Source organism: Nerophis ophidion, linkage group LG08, assembly GCF_033978795.1.
Source record: "Nerophis ophidion isolate RoL-2023_Sa linkage group LG08, RoL_Noph_v1.0, whole genome shotgun sequence".
NCBI classification, from domain to species: domain Eukaryota; kingdom Metazoa; phylum Chordata; class Actinopteri; order Syngnathiformes; family Syngnathidae; genus Nerophis; species Nerophis ophidion.
The window spans coordinates 45,135,426-45,158,275 of NC_084618.1; the positions used below are offsets into that span (position 1 = coordinate 45,135,426).

The 22,850-nt window shown below is 39.3% G+C and overlaps 1 protein-coding gene across 6 annotated transcripts in view; it reads right to left on the reverse strand.

Moving 5' to 3' along the window:
- The window catches only part of rbfox3a (RNA binding fox-1 homolog 3a), a 1,176,173-nt gene that overhangs the window by 75,403 nt on the left and 1,077,920 nt on the right, over nucleotides 1-22,850 (reverse strand). For all 6 annotated transcript variants that reach the window (XM_061908671.1, XM_061908673.1, XM_061908672.1 and 3 more), the window contains one exon: nucleotides 18,802-18,855. In XM_061908671.1, coding sequence (XP_061764655.1) covers nucleotides 18,802-18,855 — 54 coding nt within the window. The remainder of the gene's footprint in view (nucleotides 1-18,801; nucleotides 18,856-22,850) is intronic.

The following is a 22,850-nucleotide window of genomic DNA, read 5'->3' on the forward strand; positions in this document are numbered from 1 at the left end:
AACTTTTGCTATAAAGTACTCACAAAAAGTTAAGGATATTCAAGCATTCATGCACAATTGATGATTGATAAACCTAAAATGAACTCTAACCTTTACAGGTGAATCGAACCATCGCTAAACTTTTGAATACTCACGTGTAACTGCTCAATATTTTAGTACTTTTTGAACAACCTACTGTTCTGTAACAAGGAGCAGAAAGGGCAAAATTCCAAAAAAGGTGTGTGGTTAATGGACCAGTACATGTCCTGGTTCAACTGGTATTTAATCAGTCCTCTTCATCATGCTGCTCACATTTTGACAACACCAGACACAGAGCACATCCAGCAATTGGTCAGCAGTTCCTTGTGCAAGGATTCAAACAGAATGTTCTTAGAGGCAAGTGGCCACTGAGCTTAGAGTGTCACAGAGTGTCATCAGCAGGTTGCAACAGCGACTGTCAAAAAAGTCACCGGTTGTTCAGATGCTTGTTAGAGAAAAGTTATATATATTTCAGTAGTGAGAACAACATCCACGAGCGACATGGTCACACTTTGTCTACGTGACTCCATCCATTTTCTACTGCTTATTCCCTTCAGGATCGCGGGGGGCGCTGCAGCCTATATCAGCTACAATCGGTCAGGAGGCAGTTTACACCCTGGACAAGTCACCACCTCATCGCAGGGCCAACACAGATAGACAGACAACATTCAAACTCGCATTCACACACTAGGGCCAATTTAGTGTTGCCAATCAACCTATCCCCAGGTGCATGTCTTTGGAGGTGGGAGGAAGCCAGAGTATCCGGAGGGAACCCACGCAGTCACGGGAAGAACATGCAAACTCCATACAGAAAGATCCCGAGCCCGGGAATGAACCCAGGACTGCTCAAGACCTTTGTATTGTGATGCAGACGCACTATCCCCTGTTCCACCGTGCTGCCCTCTACGTGACTCAAGAACGCAATAACCATATGCTACAATTTCAGGTAATCAACTTGTAATCCTGTCATTCAAAATCATTCACAACATAGTATTCAAATTAATAATTCAAGCACTTCCTTCTAATACTGATTTTTTTCTCTGGTGATCACCATAACCTCAAGAACCAAAGCAGATTCATTTGAATAGAGCTGTCTACGTTAACACTTCTCGTCGAGGCACCTTCTTCCACGCACTTCCGGGTTCACAATAATAGCGTGGTACGTCACATTCGGTCCAACAAAATTAAAAAATGGCTGACATTTGTTCAAACAACTAGTTAAACTAAGGGAGAGTAAATGTAGAAGTAAATTGTGCACTATGTAAAGTTGTTTGTGGGTGTCTTTTAGGGTTGTACGGTATACAGGTATTAGAATAATAGCGTGATATTAATGAATCATATTCGGTACTATACCGTCTCTGAAAAGTACAGGTGCGTTAAAAAACTAACGATAAAGGTGAAGCTATGACACTGAAACGCCCACCGGAAGAGGTCTTTTAAGACATTGCTAGCTAGCTAGAAGCTAAAGTCCAGCCCCAGTCGGCAATGTTTTAGCTACTTCTAAATCCCTAGTCCTGGCCTCCATGGCGACGAATAAAGTACGTTTCTTACAAGCATCATCCCTGCAGGACAAGGAATAGCTAAACATGCTTCACTACACTCCGTAGCTCAACGGCGTAAAAATGTAAACAAACGCCATTGGTGGATCTACACCTAAAGTCCACTGTAATGATACCAAGTACAGGAGCGTATTGAGTCGATACGACTGTGATTACTTCAATATTTTTTGGCATCACAACATCTTCTTTCGTTTTTTAAAAATGTATATTATGTTTATAAACTCAGGAAGCCGGAAGCGGAATATGACCAACGTATGATCCTGTAACGACTTGGTATCGGATTGATACATAAAATTTGGGGTATCATCCAAAAATAATGTCAAGCATCAAACAATAGAAGAATAAGTGATTATTACATTTTAACAGAAGTGAAGATAAAACACATTAAAAGAGAAAGTAAGCAAATATTAACAGAAAATGAACAAGTAGATCAATAATTAGTTTTCTACCACTTGCCTCATAATGTTGACAAAATAATAGAAATATAAATGACACAATATGTTACTGTATATGTCAGCAGACTAAATTAGGAGCCTTTGTTTGTTTACTTACTGATAAAAGACAAGTTGTCTTGTACGTTCACTATTTTATTTACTTGCAATAAGAAACATGTTTAATCTACCGTAAAATGTTTTGTTAAAATAAAGCCAATAATGCAATTTTTTGTGGTCACCTTTATTTAGAAAAGTACCAAAATAATTTTAGTACTGGGACAACACTAGTGTCTTTATTACATTATCTTTTAACATACAGTACATATGTATGTAGTTTGCTATATTATTGCAGGGAATTTCAAAAAGTGCACTTAGTTGTTACTCTACTTATTCTCTTGAGCAAATTAAGGAGTTGCAGTTCAGTAAAATATTTTAAAAACGTTACTGCGAGACATTCTTACCAAATTGCATTTGTATCCACACGTCTGTTGTGTCCTTGAGCAACACACTTCACCCTTGCTCTTGATGGGTCGTGGTTAGGGCCTTGCATGGCAGCTCCCACCATCGGTGTGTGAATGTGTGTGTGAATGTGGAAATAGTGTCAAAGCGCTTTGAATTCCTTAAAAAAGGTACAAAAGCACTATACAAATACAACCATTTATTGGGGTATTTTCTTAACCAAATCTACAGTATTTATCAATGCAAGCAAGTATTAATCTGATTAAAAACGTTTTAAGGCCATCCCTCTTCCTCTCACGCAAGATCCACCTAGGACTAGAAGAACATGAATCCCTTCCTTACTGTACATGTGTGAAAATAAAACAAATTCATTTGAGAACACAGACCAATTTAATGTACACGTTAGAGTTGTCCCGGATACCAAAATTTTGGTACCGATACTTTTCGGCACTTTTCTAAATAATGGGGACCACAAAAAAATACATTATTGGCTTTATTTTAACAAAACATATTGCAGTACATTAAACCTATGTTTCTTATTGCAAGTAATTAAAATAGTGAACATACAAGACCACTTGTCTTTTATTGGTAAGTAAGCAAACAATGGCTCCTAATTTAGTCTGCTGACATATGCAGTAACATATTGTGTCATTTTCCATTTTACTATTTTGTCAAAATTGTTAAGGACAAGTGGTAGAAAATCAATTATTAATCTACAGTATTTTTCAGACTATAAATCACAGTTTTTTTCATAGTTTGGCCAGGGGTGCGACTTATACTCAGAAGCAACTTATGTGTGAAATAATTAACACATTACCGTAAAATATCAAATAATATTATTTACTTCAATCATGTAAGAGATTAGACGTATAAGATTTCATGGGATTTAGCGATTAGGAGTGACAGATTGTTTGGTAAACGTATAGCATGTTCTATATGTTATAGTTATTTGAATGACTCTTACCATAATATGTTACATTAACATACCAAGCAGGCTTCTCAGTTGGTTATTTATGCCTCATATAACATACACTTATTCAGCCTATTGTTCACTATTCTTTATTTATTTTAAATTGCCTTTCAAATGTCTATTCTTGGTGTTGGGTTTTATCAAATAAATGTCCCACAAAAATTCGACTTATACTCCAGTGTGATGTATATATGTTTTTTTTAGGGCTGGGCAACGATTACAAATTTTAATCGAAGTTAATTGCACTATTTCTCTGATTAATCGCGATTAACTGCATTGGATACGCAAAGCCCAATAATGAATTCAAAAGTAGTGTGTAGTGCACCTTTATTGGAATATTCTCCCACATGAACAAAAGCGCCAAAACATTTGTTGTGCAAACACAATTTAAATCAGTCCTTGTTAAACAGTAGCAGCTAAATAGCATATTTTATGAAAATCAACTCAAAAAATGTAAATACCAACGTTTAAGCTTATTGCCACTGCCAGGGTATTTAAGTTATCCTGTTTGTTATGGAAAATAAATATAATCTACATACAAATCTCTGAGCCACAATCATAACATCTGAACAGGCAATTTCTGAGGTAACAGCAGAAACATTTTTTTTATCAGGGATCTTATGTTTAAAAAACCTATATTATAGGAAGTGGGCTGTTTTAGGGAATTTTTGATCAAATTATCCATAGTAGCAATATGAATAATGTTGTTTATTCTGCGTAGTGCACTTAAGATAATTATGACCATATCTAGGAATTGATATGATGGGAATTTTCCGATTGTTTGCTTGGTGCTTTGATAAACTGAACACATCATATACCTGGTACTATATTGTGATGTTATGAGCAAGGGAATAAAATAATTACCCTACCCAGCATGCAACAGGAGTGACGAGCATGCGCAGTAGCCCGGTATAGGTTGTGTCGCCATGATGGCATCTTGTATGTTGTGATATGCACGCTCTGAAAGCAAACGTTAAGAACTCAGCCAACACTCCTCGTCTGCATTATTCATAAATAGACAGACAACACATATACTCCGCTGCTTCAAGGCCGCTGGATGTAGCCGGCAAAGTATTCCCATGCTAGCGAGCCGGTCTAGCAAGCACGCGTCATTCAGTCCAAAACGGCCCGATCCATCCACATCCAGGATTGTCTGGCGGTCGTAAGTGATCCCGAAGTGACCACGCTGTAAGCCAGCCATGAAATTTGCAGAATTGTCCGGTATTTTTGCCGAATGTTCCATCTTTACCAAGAGCCCCTCGACAACGAAGCCCATCCGGGCGACGCCATCTTTTTAAGAAAAGGCGTTAACAAAATAAAAGCATGTAAACAACATACGCAAATGTGCGATAAAATAATTGTCGGCGTTAATAGATTGATGAGTTAACTCGTAATTAACGCATTAATTTGCCCACCCCTAGTTTTTTTCCTTCTTTATTATGCATTTTCGGCCGTTGCGACGTATACTCCGGATCGAATTATAATAAAAAAAATACGGTAATTTTACAAATACATTTGGCTAATCGACATCAGTAAAATGTGGCAGAATTACTTAGTAAACCATCTTGCAAGAAGCATAAACAAGAGAATCATACAGCTTAAGACTTGTTGATTGCCATTTGAAGTTGTTTGGAGCAGAATTCGGATTCGGCTGTGTATCTGACTCTTACCATAATATGTTACGTTAACATACCAGGCACCTTCTCAGTTGGTTATTTATGCGTCATATAACGTACACTTATTCAGCCTGTTGTTTACTATTCTTTATTTATTTTAAATTGCCTTTCAAATGTCTATTCTTGGTGTTTGGTTTTAACAAATACATTTCACCCAAAAAATGCGACTTACACTCCATTGCGACTTATATATGTTTTTTCCCTTCTTTATTGTGCATTTCCGGCAGGTGCGACTTATACTCCGGAGCGACTTATAGTCCGAAAAATACGGTACTTGTTCATTTATTGGTCAATATCTCCTTTCTTTGGTGGGACTTTTCAGAGGCGGTATAGTACCGAATATGATTCATTTATATCGCGGTATTATACTAATACCAGGATACAGTACAACCCTAGTACATGACTTGAACAGTGCACTAAAAACACTACCGTTAAATTGTGAATATGTTGTGCTAGTACGTCTTGAGAGATGTCAACACAAGACAGTCTGCAGCTGCTTGATGGAACAACGGCTCAGTGTTCTCACACACAATGTTCCCTCCCTCTCCTTTAACCGTCTGCCTCTTGTTCTCTCAGTAGTTATAGAGCGCCGTAGCAATCTGCTGTTTCTGCCCCTGCCTATTCTAACAAGTCTGACAACAGCATTACTATGTCATTCAACCACCAAACACTCTGTTGGCAATGTATTCTGGGTAAAAGATAAATTTCTTCCCTCCGACCCCTGCACCCGACTCTCTTAATATCTGACGTCCTCATATTAATTCCACAGTGTGTGTATGTGTGTGTGTGAGAGAGAGAGCCAGCAGGTGTTTGTGTACTTATGCATGAGTGTGAATAGGGACATGTGTTGTTGGTGGTGTCACACATCTGAATGGAATATGACGATGAGTTATGGCTTGTGCTTGCTACAGTGGTGTTGTAATAACCCATGAATCACCGCCTGACATCCAGTAGGCCCATAAAGTGCAAAAACACAACAGGAAAAGCAGCAACATCCACAATATATTGAGTGAAAAAAATATATGTATCTGGGACTAGAGTGGGAGCTTTGGTCATAACCAAAAAGGACGCCATAATTAGCCGTTTCTACTTGCTTTCCTATGTTTGCTGGTGACTTTGGCCAGAGACAGAGGAAGAATGGGTTATGATTAGAGATGTCCGATAATGGCTTCTTTGCCGATATCGGATATTGTCCAACTATCAATTACCGATTCCGATATCAACCGATACCGACATATACATGTACAGTCGTGGAATTAACACATTATTATGCCTACTTTTGTTGTGATGCCCCGCTGGATTCATTTAACAATGTAACAAGGTTTTCCAAAATAAATCAACTCAAAAAATGCCAACATGGCACTGCCATATTTATTATTGAGGTCACAAAGTGCATTCTTTTTTTTAACATGCCTCAAAACAGCAGCTTGAACTTTGGGACATGCTCTCCCTGAGAGAGCATGAGGAGGTTGAGGTGGGTACGGGGTAGCGGGGGTTGTATACTGTAGCGTCCCAGAAGAGTTAGTGCTGCAAGGGATTCTGGGTATTTGTTCTATTTTGTGTATGTTGTGTTACGGTGCAGATGTTTTCCCGAAATGTGTTTGTCATTCTTCTTTGATGTGGGTTCACAGTGTGGCACATATTAGTGACAGTGTTGAAGTGGTTTATACGGCCACCCTCAGTGTGACCTGTATGGCTGTTGACCAAGTATGCGTTGCATTCACTTTTTTGTGTGAAAAGCCGTAGATATTATGTGATTGGGCCAGCACGCAAAGGCAGTGCTTTTAAGGTTAATTGCCGCTCTGTACTTCTCCCTTCGTGCATGTACCACTCCGTACAGCAAAGTTTTAAAGTCATACATTTTACTTTTTGAAACAGATACCGATAATTTCCGTTATTACATTTTAAAGTATTTATCGACCGATAATATCGGCAGTTTGATATTATCGGACATTTCTAGTTATGATAAAATATTACTGAACCAACAGCAGTTTCTAGTCCTAGACTTTGATTGATCAAATCTAGTCTGACTAGATTTGACCAACCCAATCTAAAGTTGCTTTTTGGTTTGTGTGTGGCATTATTTTATGTTTTTTTTTTAACTTAATTTAACATGACACTGTTTACTTACGAGTGTTGTTTTATTGGACATAGCCTTTACTACTAGAGGAGAGTAAATGGAGCTGCTTGTTCAGTGAGTTTTAGCAGTAGCGGAATTATATTTATTTGGAGGGCTTACAGTAAGTGTTTGCTTTTACATTTGTTTGTTGCATCAGTGTATTGTTTGCTAAAAGTATTCATTATATATACAGGTGTTGAGGTGTTGGACTACTCAAGATGGGACACTTGCAAATTATTAGGGTCTTTTGAACAGGTCTCTTCAAGAACAAATGCAATGCACTGCCACCATATGTGTGTCACCTGCCTGGACAGGAGTCCCACAAAATGAGCCAAAGCCAAAGGAAATGCAGCAACATTTAGAAGCACTTTCATGGTTCGTTGTTTTGTTAAGCACTCTAGTTTAGGTGAACACACCAGGTAGATTAGTACAATATTTTCCAGACTATAGAGCGCACCACGATATAAGCCGCACCCACTGAATTTTAGGAGAAAAAAAATAAATAAATATAAGTCGTTCAAAAGATAGCGCCATTTCACAAACAATAAAACATCTAAGTGATTTTGCCTGTTTTTTTTGTTTTTTTTAAATTAAATTATTTTCACCAACCAAAAAACCCCAAAATTTGCTGCTGAGTCTTATTAGCCGCAGAATTCAAAGTGTAGGAAAACAAACCCCGTTTCCATATGAGCTGGGAAATATAAACGGAATACAATGATTTGCAAATCATTTTCAACCCATACTCAGTTGAATATGCTACAAGGACAACATATTTGATATTCAAACTGATAAACCTTTTTTTTTTTTTGCAAATAATCATTAACTTTAGAATTTGATGCCAGCAACACGTGACAAAAAAGTTGGGAAATGTGGCAATAAATACTGATAAAATTGAGAAATACTCATCAAACACTTATTTTGAACATCTCACAGGTGTGCAGGCTAATTGGGAACAGGTGGGTGCCATGATTGGCTATAAAAGCAGCTTCCATGAAATGCTAAGTAATTCACAAACAAGGATGGGCGAGGTCACCAATTTGTAAACAAATTGTCAAACAGTTTTAGAACAACATTTCTCAACGAGCTATTGCAAGGAATTTAGAAATTTTACCATCTACAGTCCGTAAAATCATCAAAATGTTCAGAGAATCTGGAAAAATCACTGCACGTAAGCGATGATATTACGGACTTTTGATCCCTCAGGCGGTACTGCATTAAAAACCAACATCAGTGTGTCAAGGATATCACCACATGGGCTCAGGAACACGTCATAAAACCACTGTCAGTAACTACAGTTGGTTGCTACATCTGTAAGTGCAAGTTAAAACTCTACTATGCAAAGCAAAACCCATTTATCAACAGAGATGTGTAAGGCATGGGTAACTTACACATCAGTGAAGGCACCATTAAAGCTGAATGGTCCATACAGGTTTTGGAACAACATACTGTATGTTGTCATCCAAGCAACGTTATCATGGATGCCCCAGCTTATTTCAGCAAGACAATGCCAAGTAACGTGTTACAACAGCGTGGTTTCGTAGTACTACTACTACCTACTCAGTGGCCTAGTGGTTAGAGTGTCCGCCCTGAGATCGGTAGGTTGTGAGTTCAAACCCCGGCCGAGTCATACCAAAGACTATAAAAATGGGACCCGTTGCTTCCCTGCTTGGCACTCAGCATCAAAAGTTGGAATTGGGGGTTAAATCACCATAAATGATTCCCGGACGCGGCACCGCTGCTGCCCACTGCTCCCTTCACCTCCCAGGGGGTGATCAAGGGGATGGGTCAAATGCAGAGGACACATTTCACCACACCTAGTGTGTGTGTGACAATCATTGGTACTTTAACTTAGTAAAAGAGTGCGGGTACTCAACGTGTGAGCATTATGAAGGGTACAATACGACAGCGGAGACCCCGGACTGTTGAACGACTAAAGCTCTACATAAAACAAGAATGAGAAAGAATTCCACTTTCGAAGCCTCAACGATTAGTTTCCTCAGTTCCCGAAACGTTTATTGAGTGTTTTTTAAAAGAAAAGGTGATGTAACACAGTGGTGAAACATGCCCTTTTTCAACAATTTTGGCACGTGTGGCAGCCAAGAAATTCTAAGTTAATTATTATTTGCAAAAAACAAATAAAGTTTATGAGTTTGAAGATCAAATATCTTGTCTTTGTAGTGCATTCAATTAAATATGGGTTGAAAAGGATTTGCAAATCAATGTATTCCGTTTTTATTTACATCTAACACAATTTCCCAACTCATATGGAATCGTGGTTTGTACATTGTGCTATTTTTTAAATTTTACTTACGTTTCAAATTAACTAAAAATTCACATAGTACTAACCAAAACACAGTTTTACAAAATACACGCTCAAAAGTAGTTTTTATTCAACACATTTATATATATCTTGTGATTTCGGTGTATCAAATGCCTATTAAAAATGCATGTACTGTATGCCTAAGATGTATAGAGGTATTCAGTGGTGTGTGTGTGTGTGTGTGTGTACGTGGAGGTCATCTGTCATTCTTCTGAATGGGATTTGCGCACAATAAACCTGTAGCCGAAGCCTGGCAATGGAGATGGAGTGCACTGTCAGCCGGCCAGGATTTATGGAGGCCGATTCAGCTGATGGGTGGTGGGAAAAGCCGTCTGATAAAGGGTGATTAATCGTCCTTACATCCTGCTCAGCTCCCGCCCCAAACTAGATTAAATGTACTCATAATTATTCCAGAAAACGTACCAATCCCACATACTTATATAATCTTTCCTTTTTAATGGGAAAGTGCCTCCCAGGGGCGTCACTAGACCTAATACTGTACTGGAGCACACCTGGGGCACAAATAATGTATGTGAGCGTGCGAAGCGCGCAAGCAAAAACATTTTTAGCACTTATTTATCATAAAAAATACATAAATAGTGCTTTAAACTATGAAATCATATCAGATTATGTTGTATGGATCTTTGATTAACCACCTGAAATTAACTAATGCATTTGACCTACTTGTGCACTTTTTTACTCCAGACTTCGAAACTGCTACTGATAAAAGCAAAAAGGAAGGCGCAATGAATCTTTTTGAAATATATATTGCGGTAATCATCTGCAAATTTAACATCTACAAAAGTAAAACAAAAAATAAAGCACCCCTACATCTCGGGGTTCTTTCATATTATTTAATTTCCATTTATGGCAATGTGGCTAATCCTATTTCAAATACACAAAACTATAAAATATACACAAAACAATAAAGCCACAGTAGTAGAATAAATGAACAACTGTTGTGTGTCTGTTCAGGACATCATTTTCTGAGAAGTAAACTGTAACGTCTCGTTTTCATTTTTGTAAAGTGGTCAATCACTCTGGACAGACATGGAAATATTACAGTAACTGTAATACAGTTGACCAGTGGTTCCCAACTGCTGGGTCGTGACATAAAAGTGGATTGTGTGTCATTTTCAGTGAGTCGCAGTCAGATGTGTGCATGAAAAAAAAAAAAAGTTTAGGGAGAAAAAAATCAAATTGTGGCAACAAAACCAGATATTTTTAGCCATTTTTCTAGTGACTATTAGTGAGTATTTTAGCAAAAGGCAAACCAACTAATAAGTTGGAGGAGGACTCAGGAGACATGGAAATATATTTTTTTAAAATCTAAATGGGGCAACAAAACCCGATATTTTCAGCCATCTTTCTGAAAACAAATACAGAAATGCTACTATTTTTTCTGGAAACAAAACCAAATGCTTTAACTGTAGCCATTTTTCTGGTGACAAAACAAGATTATTTTAGTCAAAGTCACACTGATTAACAAGACAAGTCTACTGTGCTATTTTTCTGTGAAATAAACTTGAATGATTTAAAAATTTGGCTCACGACTTGATGATATGGAAAAATGTTTTTCTTCCTGAAAAATGTTTTTCTTCCTGAAGATAAACCATTTGAGAAGCACTCAACTCACACATGCTTACTCCAAATCATCATTGATGCAGAACCAGCAGACAATAACCAACACTATGTTTCATGTTCATTGGAAATTCCCCCGACAGCTCGTACAGCAAAAGAATATGTTTGTCTTGATACAAGGAATAAAGTTAGCTAACTTAGCATCAACTTAAGACAATGATGTTGCCTAGCTAGCTAGGACTTCACTTACATCTCTCATTCCTTGCTTCTTCTCTGCTGCGGGCGAATAACTTTCTTAAATCCATCTAGGAGTTACAGTTTGAGTCAAATCAAAATCAAAATATTGTAATTAACAAATTGTTGTTGGCTAACGTCACCTATCTCACGCAGTGATTCGAATCCCCCCTCCCTCTCTCTCTCTCTCAACCGAAGTCTCGATCCACACGTAAATAAATTACCATATTAAGTAACCATTGGCTCACTGTTTCGTGGAGTGAATACAGTAGCAATCAATTACCATACTAAGTAGTATTGCGCTGTTGTCTATGTTATGTAGACTTAAAACTCTGAAGCGTTTTTTTTTTATTGGTGACATTTTTACTGGGGCACTGCAGATCAACAGTGGGGCACGTGCCCCAGTGAAATATGTCTGGCGACGCCCCTGGTGCCTCCCTCAACTTGTTTGAGCATTAAACACATTACAGTACTTTCTCCAACGGACTTTACGTGAATTAATGGTTCTTTATGTATATTTTCGCATCCATAAGCATATAATGATTGTCCCGCTTATAGTGGGAGACACATACATACACATAACTGGTGCAAAATGTCTTCTGAAGCCCTGAAAATAAAAAAGATCCTACATCAGAAAAGTACAGAAGTCCATTCCAACCACGTGCACCGAACTGGGAAAATTTCAAAAACAAGGTCAGGGGTGTCAAAATCACTTGTCACAATGTTCTGTGGATTTGATTACTAATTTGTTAAAGTACACTGGGAAAAAAATCTGTAAAAAAGTATTTTTTTTTTTTTTTTTTTTTTATCAAAATATTACTGAAAACTGATCAATGGTAACACTGCATTTTACAGTAATATTTTGGCTGCCAGCTTTTCTTTACCGTAAAATCTCTGTTGTTTTGACAGTGTAATATTATAAATCTCTCACATTATTAACCGTGTCCACTCGGCATCCATTGCACCGGTCACCTAGAGGGAGTCCCCACACATGCAAGGTTTCTCATTGTCATCCCATTGGGTTGAGTTTTTTCTTGCCCTGATGCGGGATCTGAGCCGAGGATGTCATTGTGGCTTGTGCAGCCCTTTGAGACACTTGTGATTAAGGGCTATATAAATACACTTTGATTGATTGATTGAGACGGTATGGCATAGTGGGTAGAGCGGCCGTGTTGAAACCTGAGGGTTGCAGGTTTGCTCCCCACCTCTTAACATCCAAATCGCTGCCGTTGTGTCCTTGGGCAGGACAATTCACCCTTGCACCCAGGGTCGTGCGCACTGGTTGAAGAATGATGTGTGGTGGTCGGAGGGGCCCTAGGCGCAAACTGGCAGCCACGCTTCCGTCAGTATACCCTAAGGCAGCTGTGGCTATGAAAGTAGTTTACCACCACCGGGTGTGAATGAATGATGGGTTCCCACTTCTCTGTGAAGCACTTTGAGTGTCTAGAAAAGCGCTATATATATCTAATCCATTATTGTTATTATTATTATTATACATTTTTAATGTAAATTTCTGGAAACTGAGCTGCCTTTGTCCGTCCATCCATTTTCTACCGCTTGCACCTTTCGTCATTTTACTGTAAAATCTAAGATTGCTGCTTTTACAGTATTAATGTAAATGGAAAAAACAGTAAAAATCTAGCAAGTGATCTGCCAGTAAAATCATTTGTCATTTTACAGTGTACATGTACAAATACCTGCTCAGTGGCCTAGTGGTGAGCTTGTCCGCCCTGAGATCGGTAGGACGTGAGTTCAAACCCTGGCCGAGTCATACCAAAGACTATAACAATGGGACCCATTACCTTCCTGCTTGGCACTCAGCATCAAGGGTTGGAACTGGGGGTTAAATAACCCAAAATGGATGTCCAAGGGTTGGAACTGGGGGTTAAATAACCCAAAATGATTCCCGGGCTCAGATACCGCTGCTGCTCACTGCTCCCCTCACCTACCAAGGGGTGAGGGTGATGGGTCAAATGCAGAGGATAATCTTACCACACCGTGTGTGTGTGTGACAATCAATGGTACTTTAACATGCATGTATTTTCTTTTTGTCAATATAAAGATTGAAAAATAAACGTGTATCATTGATGCAAATTATTTCCAGGCTTTCACGAGGCAATAAAATATGTTGTGGCCCCCGGGCCCAGAGTTTGACACCTGTTACATAGCGTTTCCAAGCGTTGTTCGCCTTGACTGCCGCTTGCTAAAGGCTGGGCTGCACTGTATTTGTTTACCGAGGAGATATGTCACAAATATTCCGTGGAAAAAAAAATGTGATTACACCCTTATTATTAAGTGATCGTATTTCAGTTGATTTAAAGGTATTTAACTGGCGTATATATAGATGGTGTTCATCATGCCTCTGCTGAAGTCAGCTGATTACATTGATTTGCAGAGAGGAATTTTGGAGCACGCTCATAACGTTGTCGGAGGATTCATCTTCCGCCTGTCTTCTTTCTTTAATTGTCATTTATTGGTGGTCGTAAATCTGAACACAAATCCAGTTAGCTGATATTGGCTGATAATATGTCTGGTGTGTATGAGTAATGAGTGGAGGAAATATATGCAAGAAGGGCAGACAGACAACAGGCGTGATTGCGTTTCCTGGTATGTTGTCTTGCCTCGTCAAAATCTGTCAATGCGTTTTGCGTCGGTCCTGGGAGAGAAGGATGCTAGCATATGGTGTCATTTAGGCTTGGCAAACTTTAGTGGCGCATTTAAGACTACTCTGCACATTAGCATACTATAAATTAGCAGGCCAGACTGGATACGTGGATGAGTGTGATACAGGAATCCACAGAACACTCCTTTTAGAGACCATATCATTTTTAATACCCGCCTCCCCCGAGACAGCAAATGCCCCTACTTCAAGGCCGCCACTATTGTACCAGAGCTGAAAAAGTTCAGTCTCAAGTAAAACAGCGCCACATAACATTCCTACATTAGACCTGTTTCAGTTTTACTATTGACCAGTTTATGTCGACAACCTGTCTATGTGGACCAACTTATCATATCCTTGTCCAACCTGTGCCGACTTATGTCGACGTCGAAATTCATGATCATGCCATCTTTTCTGCTTTTATCTAATTGATTTCTGGGATTTCTTATACAAATAAGACGTCATCAATGCTAAATTAAAACAAACATCGCCATGAAAGTTCAATAATAAGGTTGTTTGAATTTGATTAAGAACCTTGAAGACTAACGAGATACCCTCTTAAAACGGTTTAAATGGTTCACTCCACCTGGAAAGCGGACATCGTGACGTTATCTAAGCTCACCCTTACATATTGACACACATCACCAGCATTTTGGAACAAAGAGCAGTGATAGAAGAAAGGTAAAAATATGATAAATCTATTTGGACAAAGTCATGTAAAAGTTTCACATTTGCATCTCAATGCACATAACGGCGGTGTGTTCAAGGACCCTTGATTACATTTAGAAACAGAAGCCTCACTAGGTTTTAAAGACAGGGGGAAACTCAACGTCCACAAGATGCATTAAAACATATTTACATAATACTGAAGCTGTAATACTATGATTTTTATAATCCACTGATGATAAGCTACGTGGATCAGCTCAACGCTACTTTACACTCTGAAGCAAAGAGAAATTTAACATATTCAAAATCATATGTAGGTCAATAATGACGGGATATATTATTATTTAAAGTCTTATTCTGGCCACTTTATATTAAACTTGTTGACACTTTTTAGTAAGAGAAAACCAAAACCCCTAACTTTAAAAATTGCTTTAGGAGGGGTTTAGGGTTTCCCCCAGAATGCCAAGATGCCACACCTATTCCGGACTGCTTATTCGTTGTAATCATCCAAACTTATCTATCTTTGTTGTTATTATTGTTGTTTTCATCCAATTTGATTTTATTGTTTTGATTTTGTACGGTGTCCTTGAGTGCCCAGAAAGGCGCCTTATAAATAAAGTGTATTATTATTAGTATTATTATTATTATAATACATGTGGTGGTGGGGGCAGGGTCAACATGATGTCATCATTTAGTTTGCATAATCTAGGATGAATATATTTTCTTTAAAAAGTCCAAACAAATGTTATGCATAAAAAAAAATGCTTGTTATTATTAATTAGTAACGCATAGCTTGTGACAGAGCTGCACTTGGTTGAGAATTATTCAAGTTTGTAGAGTTTTCCCCGATTCTTTTAGTGACTTTTTCTTTATTAAAAATGACTAGCAACGAAAATATAGCATCTTGTTTTGTGTTATCGGAGACTGTACTCCTGTTTAGAGACTCTTTACATTAGTTGCTTGATGCCCGCAACGATCAGTAGTGTACAAATAATAGGCTATAATTATCTAGATATGTTCCAGATATGATAATCCCATCTTTAAAGAGTCAGAAACCAAATTAAAGTACCAGTAGAGTGGAAAACAAGTTACCTCTATATTGAAGTTATTATCATATATATCTGATTTATCACTCCAAAGTCCCAAAGTTTGCGAATAAATATCATCCATCCATCCATCAATTTTCTACCGCTTATTCCCTTTTGGGGTCGCTGGCGCCTATCTCAGCTACAATTGGGCGGAAGGTTGCATACACCCTGGACAAGTCGCCACCTTATCGCAGTGCGAATAAATAGATATGATCAAAATAGTATCAATCTCACGAAGATTCCTGAGCCATTTCGGGAAAAAATGAGAAAGCCAGTCATGTGATTTATTATATATTTATTATATGTTTATTGTATATACAATTTTTTCATTTTTTTTTTTAATCTTCATATGTCTTACTTGTAATTTATACTATATCTTTATTTATGGTTCTTACTGTTTTACAAATTTTATTATTTTTACTTTACAGCGTTCCTCAGAGGGAGCCATTTGCATCAGGGGTTATCGGCCATGCTGTAGGGGCGATTTTTGCCAGTGTCCTGGTGGCCATGGTCTGATGACCTCCTGGTGCAGATGGCTCCTGTGATAGTGTTCAGACACTTGTCCCCTCTGTACTCAGCCATGCATTTGTTCATACAGTTGCAAATGTGTGTATTTGTGTCTGTGCGTGTCTGTTTGTGTTTGGTATTTGTGTCCGTACCTGCGCGTGTGTGTGTGATACTCGGGGATCTGGGTCAGCGGGGTATTGTTTTTAAGTTTTATGTTGCATTTCTATTATGTATGAAACGTGCTTTATGAATATAGTTTCATTTAAATGTATTTGATTTGATTACTTTGGGAAACAATTATGATCTACTACTTTTATTAGTAGATTGCACAGTTCAGTACATATTCCATACAACTGACCACTAAAGGGTAACACCCAAATAAGTTTTTCAGCTTGTTTAAGTCGAGGTCCAGGTTAGTCAATTCATGGTACATTTTTGAGTCCGAACACAAAAAGAATGAGCAGTAAGTTTTAGAAGCCGAATGCTAAAAAAATGCAGCTTTATTGAAACACTATAGCATCAGCAGCATTGCGAGGTGCTAAACATACAAACTAACCATAATAAAGAAACACTTACTGTAATATTTCCACTCTCGATGCCAACCGACGAGACGCTTACCAAATTCCGATTAGATGAAGATTCAATGGCAATCATCACATATGGTTAAAAAAAAGTTCCTGAAGGAAGTCTTTTTCACCTACTCTACCAGCCTGTCAGTCGATGGCCACATTTGTCTACTACCAGGTGAGAGATGCATGAATTATAATCTAGAATGAAGTTTTAGCAAATTTGAGACCAAGCAAAAGCAACCGTTGGTTCGGTGTGTCAACAATAGCAGCGTAAGCTAGCATTAGCTCACTGCTATTGATGCGTCGTAAAATAGTCCGTTTGCGTTAGCGCTTATAATAACACTATCACTCATATTTGGTTAATTTTCAGGTCACAATGTTGTGTTTGTTGTATTCTCCCAGCCTCCTCATCTGGTTTGTCAGTTTTTTCCCCAGTCTATTTGCCCTCAACTAGGCACACCTGCTGCCAATCACGTCCCAGTAGTATTTAAGCGCTTCACTGCCAGCTGGTCCCTGCTGACTATTGTTCCTGAACTCCGCTCTGACGTGCTTCTCGTATTCAGCTCGCCTGCCTCCTTGTTTTGAGGAATAGTTTTGCCACGCTGTGTGTGTCCTGGCCTTTTCCCTGCCAGCCTCTCTGAGAGAGACTACCTTTGTTATATTTCCCATGGTGTGCACGTTTGCCCCATCTTCCTTAGTTACCATTTTGACTTGTTAAATATTTTATTTTGTTACTATCGCTAGCCTTGCCTGCATTCTCTGCATCTCAGGGTCCACCCTTGAACTATATATATATTTATATATAATCATAACACACAACATGTAAATGGAGTACTGTTGGCGGTTTCCGTATGTTTTTAGAGAGAGTATAATAAACACTATAGAGGACACCCGATCTGTTGACTCAATTGCTGGCTATTTATTTACGATTTTGAATGCCTAAAAAAAGGCAATCATATTTGTTTTTTTCTTACATACGAATTGTCAATGATAAACAGCACATCTGTGTGTAACTTTTGCATATTTCCAGTACAACTGATCTGATAACATTGTAAGAGTGCGGAAGCATTACTACCGTGATGTCAATCTCCAAAGATAGCCGAAGGTATTCGCAGCGGATCATTCAAAATGGCTGACTGAATTTGTGCCGTTTTTTATGTTTAAACAGTGTTTTTTCACATACTTTACGGATTGTAAAGACATTTGGATATGCTAAAAAAAAGAAACACAATTAAACATAAAAAGTAAAGTTGTTTTTCCACTCTACTCCTACTTTAGGGTTTTAAAAAGCTAGTCTCAATACAATGCAACAATATATTTTAGTGCATGTGCACATACCGATGTGTGTGTATGGGGCTCCTATGTTGGGCTCAAGGTGGGATAAGGGGCTCTTTGGGAGATTTGTGTATGGGGGCCCAGGATTTGTTGCTACGCCTCTGCCTGAGTGGAATTAGCGGAATACATGAAAAGGTTTGTAATGCACATATTGGGAGGAGGTCATCCGCTCTGCTGCTTGGTTGGGTTGGTGGATAAAGGGATAGACCTAGGCAAGTGAGAAAAAGTGAGAAGGGAGGGTGGGGGAATATAAAAAAGATGGATGGCCTCTCTCTGTCAGAACAGTTATTTAGTGGGGTGCTGTAAACCTGTCTGGGAATGAGCAGATTTGAGACTAATGAGCAAAAAGGAGAGCAGTTACAGTGAGCGAACAGTCTCAGCACTTCTACCAAATGAAGCAAAGCTGCTACTTCCAACTGCACTCACGCAAATATGTCTGTGCAGCCACACATGCGCCTCCATTTAAATCAGTAATCAGCATTGCAGTTAGACCGATGCATGGTCACACATATACATGCAACACGGGCAAGGAAAACATGTACATACTGTGTGTCAAGACCAGGCTGAAATGAACGAGGGACTTTTCCGTTGCTGAGCTTTTTCTTACCTGCATAAAATTCAGGCCCATACACGGCTCCAACCACTGGATTGAGCTTCCAGCCTGCAAAACATTCATATGCACACGTAAAAAGTCAGTGACAGTGAGAGTATAAACTTGTATTTATTTAAATGCATTGCAAAATTTAACAACCATGACATTTGACCAACACTCTCCTCTCCTCTACTGTTGCAAAGTTGGCACCATTTACATTTTTTGTTTGAATACTTTATTTGTATAGTTTTATTTTTTTTACATTCTGTCTTTCTTTGTTAGAATACATTTCCAATGTCAACACAGACAGTTCATTTACCTTTGTAAAGGCAGTACAAAACTGCAGGGGGTCCAATACAAACTCCCCACACTCTAAATCAGGGGTAGGGAACCTATGGCTCTAGAGCCAGATGTGGCTCTTTTGATGACTGCATCTGGCTCTCAGATAAATCTTAGCTGACATTGCTTAACACGATAAGTAATTAATAATTCCGCTGGTAATCACAGTGTTAAAAATAACGTTCAAGTCATAAAACATTCTTATGCATTTTAATCCAACCATCCATTTTCAATCACACCTGTTCTAGATGTCGCATTAATGGTAAGAAGTATTATATTTATTATTGGTTAACTTTTAGAATAACAATGTTATTAAAAAGAATAAAAGACTTATTATACTCAAAAAATTTAGGTTTTACTTAAAAATGCACGGATTTATTTGTATCCAGTGTTAAAAAGTATGATATGGCTGTCACGGAAATACATTTTGAAATATTTGGCTTTCATGGCTCTCTCAGCCAAAAAGGTTCCCGACACCTAATCTAAATGGTTGTATTTTAGACTGTATTATTCTTATTAATTGTAAATATTAAGTTAAAGAGAGGCCGTCAGAGAGGTTATCCTCCCCTAGACCTGGATAGAAAATTAACAGATCAAATCAACTAAGTTGCACACATTAAGCACATCATTTACTTTATTTTAAATAAGTTTGCTTCCAAATCATCCTACAACTGATACTGTTATTGACAATTTGACTTACAAGCCCATGTATTTTAGGGTTGTTTCAAAGGATCACGTACATAACAGAGCAGAGAGAAAACGTTGCATCAACGTAATTTCCTCATTGTGGGATAACTACACGTCCTTTAAAAAAAAAAAAAAAGGTTCATGTCCACAAATAAAATAATTACATTTTTGGTGCATTCATGAGTGTAATCTGTTCATTTATTCCATCGTCCCTCTCATCAGAGTGGCCACAGCTTGTAAATCGCATGTTTGATTTGGTTCTTTTTTTCAAAGGAGCGTGTTTGTTATATGCAGTATATATATTTTTTTATGACAAATTATACTCTGATTTAACTATTCCATAATCACATTCATAAGACACAAGTCAACCTCTCCAAGTAAAACAAGTGGAAGTAAGTAAAGGATTTATGGCTTCACATTCAAGGTCTGAAAATAAGCTCTGCACATTGAGCTAAGCTTTCTGCACAACCTTGCTGTGAAGATCTCTCCTTAAAGAGCGAGCCTACAGCACGGAGGAGGCTTAAAATTACCAAAGCCGAGGTTTTGTATTTTCACAGAAATGTAAGATTGTAAGGACCCATCAAAATTAACATATCTGGCATGTTGATGTTGTTTGATGATTAAAAAAAAGGTATAATTATATTTGGGACTGTAGTTCCATGCAAATAATGTTGGGATATGAAAAGGCGTGAAGGATCACGCTGATGCAAATTTTAAAACACAGGCAGGGAAGGATGCAGTTGTCTGTTGCATTCTAAGGACCTTGCGCGTTTTAATGAATTTACGTCAGACATCACGCAATGCGACGACGTCAGAACTAATGCACACAACGAAGGATGCAAAACAGGAAGCCTGAACAGCCAATATAGTATGGAAACCAAACTGTTTGTAGTAGGACTGGGCAAAATGGCAAAAGAAAAATATTGCCATAATATTTTTATATCATTCGGTCTCGATTAATTATCACATTCTTTATTTTAGCGGATTGTCCAGTGCAGGATTGAACTGAGTACCACATCCTTACTGTTTACTAGTGCAGTATATTGTAACAGACATGTTTGATTGAAGTAATATATGCAAACAGCTGACGACTGTCATATCTATATATGATTTTACAAGAGGTGCAACAGTACACGCTACGGTCCGTACCTGGTTTTAGAGTCACGCTTTTTCTTCTTTTTCGGTACGTTTTGTGGGGGGAAAGATAACTTGTTTCCCTTTCAAAGTTCTTTTGTTTTTTTTGCTTCTCATCACAAACATTCTGCAGTAAACAAAGTGTCATTGGTGTTGTGAATACCATAAGACCTTCATTTCACGTTTACATTTAGTTAACAATACTTTTAAATGGCTAATTCTATTCATTCAACCATCTTCTTCCGCTTATCTGAGGTCGGGTTGACGGCAGCAGCCTAAGCAGAGAAGTCCAGACTTCCCTCTCCCCAGCCACTTTGTCCAGCTCCTCCCGGAGGATCACCAGGCGTTCCCAAGCCAGCCGGGAGACACAGTCTTCCCAAAGTGTCCTGCGTTTTTCCCGGGGCCTCCAACCTTATCTAGCTCCTCTCCATATGGAGGAGCAGCGGCTTTACTTGGAACTCTTACTGGACGACAGAGCTTCTCACCCTATCTCTAACGGAGTGCCCCGCCAACCGATGGAGGAAACTTGTACCCGTGATCTTGTAACCCAGAGCTCATGACCATAGGTGAGGATGGGAACGTAGATCGACCGGTAAATTGAGAGCTTTGCCTTCCTGCTCAGCTCCTTCTTCACCACAACGGATCGATACGGTGTCCGCATTACCGAACACGCCGCACTGATCCACCTGTAGACCTCAAGACCCACTCTTCCCTCACTCATAAACAAGACTCTGAGGTACTTGAACTCCTCCACTTGGGGAGGGAGCTCTTTCCCAACCTGGAGATGGCCCTTCACCCTTTTATGGACAAGAAACATGGACTAGGACTTGGAGGTGCTGATTTTCATCCTGGTGGCTTCACACTCGCCTGCTAACTGATCCAGTGAGAGCTGGCCAGATGAAGCCATCAGGACCACATTATCTGCAAAAAAGCATAGACCTAATTTGGCAGCCTCAAATCCAAATCCCCTCTACGCCATGACTGCGTCTAGAAATCAAGAACATAAAAGTTATGAGAGGAACCGCCACCCCGGTCTGCCAATCCATAGGTACCGCCCCCAATGTCCACGCAATGTTGAAGAGTCTTGTCAACCAAGACAGCCACACAGTATCCAGAACCTTAAAAAACTCCCAGGGGGATTTTTTCCACCTCCGGGCCTTGCCACCGATGAGCTTTTTAACTTCCTCGGCAACCTCAGCCCCAGAAATAGGAGCGCCCACCATAGTTTCCCCAGTTACTGCTTCGTTGTTTAGGCGAGCTCGCGGAGCTCTTTGAAATATTCCCTCTAACGATCCACAAAACCCGCAGTCGAGGTCAGCAGCTCAACTTTCTCACCATATATGGTGCACTGCTTGCCCCTCTTGAGGCGGCGGATGGTGGTCTAGAATAGTTTTGAAGCCGTCCGGAAGTCGTTTTCCATGGCTTCCACAAACTCCTCACATGTCCGAGTTTTTGCCTTCATGACCACCAAATGGTCTGTCAGTACCTCTCCGTTGCCTACGGAGTCCCATGAGCCAAAAGGACCCGATAGGACTCGACTTGGCTTGACGGCATCCCTCACCACTGGTGTCGACCAGCGGGTTCTGGTAGTACCGCCACGACAGGCACCAACCACCTTGCCGCCACAGCTTTAATCGGCAACCTCAACAATAGAGGTACAGAACATTGTCCACTCGGACTCAATATCCAGGTCCTCCGTCGTGACTTGTTCAAAGTTCAAAGTTCTTTATGAAGAAGAAAAAAATTAGGACTCAGACTTCCCTCGCTCTGACGCAGGTCAGACATGGGGCCAACTCTGGAGCGAGGCCCGGAGGTGGGGCTTGATGGCGAGTGCCTGGTGGCCGGACCTGTCCTTAAGGGGCCTCATGGGCGGCAGCCGAAGGCAGGGCACTTGGCGGTCCAAT